Here is an 8,169-nt window from a genome sequence, read left to right as displayed (position 1 = left end):
TGAATACTTATCATCATTCCCTAGTTATTAATTATTATACAAACTCAAATGGCAGGGACCCTAATTTTTACCCTACAGCTGTTATGTTAGCAATGTGTATTTTTCACATGTACAAAACATCTGTTAAAAAGATGTCCAATAGGGGATGGCCCAGTGGCATGGCGGTTAAGTTTGTGTGCTCTGCTTTGGCAGTCCGGGGTTTGCTGGTTCAGATCCTGGGCATGGACCTAGCACCACTTGTCAAGCCATGCTGAGGCAGCATCCCACATAGAAGAACTAGAAGGATGTACAACTAGGATATACAACTATGTACTGGGGCTTTGGAGAGAAAAAAAAAAGAGGAAGATTGGGAACAGATGTTAACGCAGGGCTAATCTTCCTCACCAAAAAAGAAAAGAAAAGATGTCCAATGGATAAATATCAACATCTTAAATCAGTGATAGGAAATTTTACATTATCAATAAAGGTTTTCGTCTATAAAAGATAATTTTTTGGGGGGGGGGGCAGACAATGAACCAGTAATGGTCCTGAGTATAATATACTTTTACCTTCTACATTTACTATATATGTGCTATCATCATGGATGACCTTGATCTAGCTTTCTAGGAATTTCTTACAATTCTTTTTGTATATTTATTTTTATTTTTCATTTATACTGTAATTGTGTATAGTCAACGTAAAGCCGAGTTAAAAGAAAATGTCTTTTGAGTGGATGGAATACAAGTTCACAGACAATAAATCATTGGGTCAGCCCTGGGGGCCTAGTGGTTAAGTTTGGTGGTCTCTGCTTTGGTGGCCTGGGTTTGGTTCCCAGGTACAGACTTACACCACTTGTCTGTCAGTGGCCATGCTGTGGTGGTGGCTCACATACAAAAAGAGGAATAGTGGCAGTGTATGTTAGCTCAGGGTGAATCTTCCTCAGAAAAAAACAAAAACAATAAACCAAAATAGAAAGAGGGGAGAAAATGTCAACAGGTTCAGCGTAGAAACAACCAGCATATGGGCTTAATTGCTAATTTCTGGTCAATTTCTGAAAATACATGTAAGAGACTGAAGAAAACTTCCAAAAAGAAAAAAAAAATCACAAATTCATATGTAAAGATTATTCCTATAAATGCTAGAAGTTACTCAAATCTCTAACCTGGGCTGCTCAGTTTTCATCCTATACAGTACTCTCCCTTTAGGCAGATTTATCCACTCCTGTGACTCGAACCACTACTTAAACATTGATAATTCCCAATTTTATATCTGTGGTTAAGAACTCTCATGAGCTTCAGATTCACAGACTAAAAATCTGCCCACAACTGGTCAAAATCATGAAAATTTGAAAACCAAAAAGAGTTTAAGGATTGTAACACACTTGAATTAATGAAAAATTCCTAAGTCCACAATGCTATTTAACAAACAGAAGGACTGAAAAAACTCATTTATTACCATTTGAGTTTGCTATTTTAAACAATTCTTTACTTTGAAAATTGGTTAAAAAAAAAAAAAAATTACCCCAATACCATACTGTCTTAACTACAGGTCTATAAGCAATCTCCTCCAACGCCTCTGTCTTCCCTGAAACTGATTCTTCCTTGTTAAACTGATTAACTCTTCACTGATACAGACCAATGCTTAAATTGCACTTACTTTATGTACCTATGGAAAGTACGTCATGTAATAGTTTCTACCCTCACAGAGCTCTCCTTTGTTCCGAGGTCATCGACTGCACCCTAGTCTCAGAAGCAGTACTGAAAATGTGGAAGACTGGTCACAGGAGGGCAGGGAAAGGGTGGCAGTGAGGAAGAAAACTCCACTAACACAGGGAGAAACCATCACTGGCATGTGGTCTGATGGTGAATGAGGGTTGTTTTTTTTAACTACTCATCGGAAAATCCATTCTGCTGCATATCTGTGGCAGACACTATATTAGTCATGTGTGTCTGTCTGACTATTCTCAGTATATCAGGATACTAAAATACCTAAGTTAGAATTTTCATTTACAAAATGTGGTCTTAAATAATTTTTAAAAAACATCACTTTAAACTGGAGTTTTACTAAAGAATACTTTGGGAATACAGGGGACTTGAGAGAAGAGTGATGGGGAAAGTTTACCTGGAAGTGGGGCTCTTTGAGTATACCAACCAGTTCTGCCACATTTTCATCCACATTTATTAGAGGAGTGATATCTTCAAGAATTTCATTGACTAATTCCAAGTTATTGTCACTGACAGCTTCTAGTTTTGAATCTTCCAGCCTCTCATGAGCCTGAAAAGACAACAGTATAAAAGACTGAAGTAATAACACAGTGTTGAGCTCTAGGCCTTGGTTTTCTTCCTGATTTCTTTCTTTTTCATAAAGGAAGTTTTAAAAGATATTACTTGAGGGTTTGATTTGTTGAAACCAAATTGAATATTTCAATCAGAGGCAACATATGGATTTTACAGTAAACGTTTTCATGCAGTATAATAAATCTTGGCCCCTATTCCTATCCTAAAAGTCATGGAAAACTCATTTTTATAATTAAACCATGAAAAAACTGAAAAGGCCAGATGACAATTTCAAAAATGTATTATATTTCCTACCCCACAGAATTTCCTAATGAGTTGCAGTGTAGGCTCAAGCTTTGGATGATTCTGTTTATGCTTTATTCAAATAAATGATTAAGAATAAAAATAAAGAACATAATCATTATGTGGATTACCATTCAAAAAATAATAAAAATCATTTTGGGAACCCCAGAATCCTAAAGCTACCATTTCCCAATTTTGAAAATAAGCAAAAGAAAGTCAATTCAGGGAAAGTGGTTCCTGAACTGGACCTCGAAGGACTGCATGATTTCATTAGGAGAATGATCCCCTCATGTCTCTACACCTTAAGCTGTTTTGTTTTTTTTAATCTCACGATCTTTTCCATGGAAAGTGGACCATGAATCATACTGTCACAGGAAATAAGTAGTTCTAATTATCCTTTTTAAATTCAAACTGAGAATGAACACTAAGCAGGCTCCACCTTTTAAGTGTTCTTTCTTTTTCTGACAAATGGTTGCTGTCTTGGTTTGAAGACAGACAAAGCATAATTATTAAGGTTAAATTTATAAATGAAACCACATAAGATGAGAAATCTTACACTTAATATTTTAAGATTCATTTCTGTAAGTGCTGAAGAAAAATCCAAATTCCAAGTGGCAACAGTATCAATTAAACTTTACCTGATACCAATAGCGCTTTAGATGCTATTTCTACCATATAGAGCAGATCCTTCAGAATCCAAATACATATTCTAATTTTAAAAATGAAATCTTTTCATTTAAATGTATTTTTTCTAGGTGATTCACAAGAGTGAAATAAGTTTTTAAGTGGAAGAGGCGGCTACATATTAAGCTACATTTTTAAGAAACATCTCAGAAGAATTTTTAAGTCATATGAAATAAACTGATAAAGAAGAAATTATAACTGTTATTAAGCAAAGAAAAATGTCAAAGACCAAATGTAATTTAAACAGAGAAAGAGTTTTTATTAGATTTAGATATGAAGAAAATTAAGAAGACAAGAAAATGCCACAAAGAATGAGAACAGGTAAATTTGTAATTTTCTGAAAGCATAAAACACATCTGATAAGGTTAGGATGATGATGACACTCAACATATATCATGGAGTGATTATTACCATTGGGAGAAAACTAAAATAATGTATATAATTAGTTAACTCTCACAAAACAAGCCAGAATTGCTAACTGTTTTAATATAAATTTGATGTTAACAAAGCTAGCATAATTAGCCTAGCAAAACTCTAATACTCATATAGTAGTATAAGAAAGCTTAAGAAGAAAAAGGAAGGAAAGAATCTTAACATTTATTGAGAGCTTTTTTTGGTGCCAAGAACTATATTCTCAGTGCAGTTTGAGTGTGTGTGGGTGTGTATTCAGCAAAGGTAGGTATGTTATTATCATCCTCACCTTACAGACACACTGATGCAAAATGAGATAAAGTGATGTGCTTGTGTTCATATGACTAGTAAGTGGCAAAGTCAGGTAGTCTAATATCAAGGTCTGAGCTCTTACCTACTAAAGCTTATTGAACTTTATCACTATAAGTTATTTGATCTAATGTATGATTCATTATTCTCACTCATTCAAATGTGTGAGATATGCTCTCATTGACTACTAGTTGAGTTGTTGCTTCTTAGCATTGCTTTTCCAGTCCAGACATGTTAAGTTAATTCTGTTTCACCATATCTATCCCCACAGTTATTTTATGCTCCCATGGTTCAGAATACCACCCACTCCTATGACCTTCACTCCTTTGCTCTAATTAAGAGCTATAAAGACCACCTGTTTCTCCAGGGTACAGGTAATGACTGGCTTACAATTTTCAGGTACTATGCCATTATATTTTCTGTAATATCCTATGTTACATGATCTGCATATAGTAACAATACTTTAGACACTAGTAGATTTTGGTTCAATTCAAGACTTTGGGACAAGGAACAGAAATGATCACTGACTTGAAAACTCTAATATAGCTCCCTTCCTTTCTATGTTCATCCACCTTATTGCTCCCAAATTGGGTGAGGTCAGTTGGGAATATGGAAAGACTAACAGCAAAAGAGAAAGGGGAAGTCAAATAGGATAAAAATATGTTATAAAAACAAACAAACATACATGAAAGTTTTTTCACATCAACCACACAGACTGGTTCTATTGTAGGAAAAAAAATCTCACTACACAATACAGAAACTCTCAGAGGAAGTTTTTTAGTGAAACTGCAGCTGTAATTATATTACTATGGAAAACCAATTTCTGAAATAGAGTGGGGTTCAATCAAGATCAATTTTGCTTTCCCCAAGGAAGCAAATGGAGATCCGTATTGGTTAGTATGTAGCTTTTTAAGCTCTAAGATATTGTGAAAGAAGTTGGGACCTCTATTCACTTAAAAGTTAGAATTTATTTAGTAGCTTTAAGAGGCAAGTACCAACTTGAATTTAACTAATCAAACCAAAAAAAGCCAAAGGAAACACCGAAAACTGACCAGAGGGACAGATGAATCATATACTATTTGAATAAATTGGTCTTGTTTCCTTTAAGAAAAAGCATTATTAGAAAGTTCACATAACTCAATAAAAATATACTTCACCCTCCACAAGTGGCTGGAGGAACATGCCATGCCTAGCCGTGGAGAACATTTGGAGCTGACACAAATATGGCCTAGCCTTCCTGTCTGTCCAGTTCTGAGAATCCCATTCACCACTGCACCTCAGAAAAATGAACTGCAGAGAAGAAAAAGTTCTTCAGAACTTCTGGGTATTTTACCCAAGCACAGTCCAACCATGCTTGCAAACAACAAAAAAATTTAAACAAAAGTTGTGGGCTATATCTAAAGTGACAAATACTATTATCTAGTAATGACAATAGTATTATTATTATTATATGTAGTAACCTTGCCTTTCTCTCTTAAAAGAATCAAAATATGATAAATTTTCTACCTTAGAACACGGCTAAGCATGTAGTAATTGCTCATTAACTAATCCTTGAGAAAGCTAAGTAAATGGGAAATACTTTGCACTGTGGTCAAGAATCATCTTCTTCTTTTATTCTAGAGACTTTAGAACAAGAAAGATCAAGAGAAGTACACAAATAGTCAAAAACAAATAAGAATTTAAGCAGAAAGTAGAAATGAGACAGAAAGAATGGAGAACTCAATTTTTATTTTGCTTCTGCATACATTATATCAAAAAGGAGCATATATGAGAGATATGAACATAACTCTGAATATATATCAGAGATATGTTCTGAACAAAAACATGGATAAAATAAGTAAATCAGAATTGAATTCTCTAATGAGTTCTAAAGAACTTGTTAGAAATCATCTAGTTAACCAAGAGGATTTCAAATTCTTAGATTAGATAAATTACATCTCAAGGTACTCAGGGAGCTGAGCCACTCTTAGAGACACCTGTAGAATTAGAAGAACCACACAGATGCCAAAAAAACTAGAAATGGGAATCTGTTATACTTTTTAAAAGGAGAAAGAATTTGTTTTAGTATTTAATAGTACTGGCTTTAAAATTCAAAGAAAATATAAAAGAATCTTTTTACAATATTTGAGTGGGAAAGACCTTTCTAACTATGATGCAAAATCTGGAAGCTATAAATTAACAAACTAAAAGCCCAATAAAATTAACTACATGAACATTTAAAATTTCTTCTTGTCAAAATTCAGCAGAGTCAAAATACAAATGACAAACTAGGGTCAAAATACTTACAAATCACCTTACAGACAAAAGGCTAATTTCCCTACATATAAAAGACTTCTACAAACCAATAAGAAAAAGAACAATAACACAGTAAGAGAAATGGGCAAAGACTATAAACAAAGATTTACAGAAAAGCAAATTTAAATACCTCTTAAACATATGAAAAGACATACAACCTCATTCATGGTAAGAGAAGTGCAAACTAAAACTATAATGAAATACTCTTTTTTCCTTTATTAGATTGGCAAGGATAAAAATTCTGATAACATACTATATTGGTGAGAATATGGTAGAAGACAGGCACACTCACACATTTTTTTCTGGTGGGAACACAGTAAGTAATTTGACCATATCTACCCAAATTACAGTGATTCTCTTAAGATTTATCCTAAAGATATACAGACGTGCAAAATAAAATTTAGCAAGACTACAAATTACAGCATGGTTTGTAAGAGAAAGAGTCATCCAAATATCTATCAGAAGGTTGACTAAAAAAAATTTTGGTATATTCATACAATGGAAAATCATGCTACTCTTACAAAGAATGAGGGTGCTTTATAGTACTGATACGAAATCATACGCAAAAAGTCAAGATTTAGAACAGACAGTATAAATCCACAGCTACTATCACATTTAAAAGTGAATACTATTATATTTAACAGATGCTTTCCCTCAAAACTGGGAACAAGATGGGGATGTCCTGCTATCACCAGTCTATTCAACATTTGTACTGGAGGTTCTAGCCAGGACAATTAGTCAAGAGGGGGGGAAAAGCATCTAGATTGGAAAGAAATAGGAAAAACTATCTTTACTCAAAGATTTGTATTTAGAAAATCCTAAGGAATCCACTTAAAAACTATTAGAATCAATAAACAAGTTCAGCAAGGTTTCAGGATACAAGATCAATGTACAAAATCCACTGTACTTCTATATATTAGCAATGCACAATATGAAAATGAAATTAAGAAAGTAATTCCATTCATAATAGCACTGAAAGAATAAAATAGTTAAGAGCAAATTTAACATAAGAAGTGCAAAACTTATACTCTGAAAACTACAAAACATCATTGAAAGAAACTAAAGAAGATTTACGTAAATGGAAAATCATTTCATGTTCATGGATCTGAAGACTTCATATTGTTAAGATGACAATACTCTCCAAAATGATCTACAGATACAATACAATGCCTATTAGACTGCCAGCAGAGTTCTTTGTAGAAACCGACAAGTTGACTCTAAAATGTGTATGGAATTGCCAGGGACCCAGAACAGCCACAACAATCCTGAAAAAGAACAAAGTAGGAGGACTCACACTTCCTGATATCAAAACTACTACAAAGCTACAGTAATGAAAATAGTGTGGTACTGGCATCAAGGCAAACATACAGACTAATGGAAGAGAGAGGTCAGAAATAAATCCTCACATATATGGTCAAAAGAATTTTGACAAGGGTACCAAGACTACTCAATGGGGAAAGAACAGTTTTTTTCAACAAATGGTGCTGGGAAAACTGGATATCCACATGCAAAAGAATGAAGTTGGACTCTTACTTAACTCTATATAAAAAAATTAACTCAAAATGTAGGACCGAAAACTGTTAGAAGAAAACAGAAGACAAAAGCTTCACAGCATTGGCTTTAGCACATTTCTTGGATATGACACCAAAGGCACAGCAAACAAAAGAAAAAATAGGTAAATTGGACTTCATGAAAATGTAAAAATAGGGGCCGGCTCCGTGGCTGAGTGGTTAAGTTCGCATGCTCCGCTGCGGCGGCCCAGGGTTCGGATCCTGGGCGCGGACATGGCACCGCTCATCAGGCCATGTTGAGGTGGCATCCCACATCCCACAACTAGAAGGACCTGCAACTAAGATATACAACTGTGTACGGGGGTGGGGGGGGGGTGTTTGGGGAGATAAAGGAGGAAAAA

At 34.5% G+C, this 8,169-nt stretch overlaps 1 protein-coding gene across 6 annotated transcripts in view; it reads right to left on the bottom strand.

Annotated features, from left to right (window-relative positions):
- The window catches only part of PALS2 (protein associated with LIN7 2, MAGUK p55 family member), a 109,005-nt gene that overhangs the window by 48,644 nt on the left and 52,192 nt on the right, over window positions 1-8,169 (bottom strand). For all 6 annotated transcript variants that reach the window (XM_046670119.1, XM_046670118.1, XM_046670120.1 and 3 more), the window contains exon 3: window positions 2,101-2,253. In XM_046670119.1, coding sequence (XP_046526075.1) covers window positions 2,101-2,253 — 153 coding nt within the window. The remainder of the gene's footprint in view (window positions 1-2,100; window positions 2,254-8,169) is intronic.

This window comes from Equus quagga, chromosome 8 (assembly GCF_021613505.1).
Source record: "Equus quagga isolate Etosha38 chromosome 8, UCLA_HA_Equagga_1.0, whole genome shotgun sequence".
NCBI classification, from domain to species: Eukaryota; Metazoa; Chordata; class Mammalia; order Perissodactyla; family Equidae; genus Equus; species Equus quagga.
This window is presented reverse-complemented; position numbering and strand designations above follow the sequence as displayed.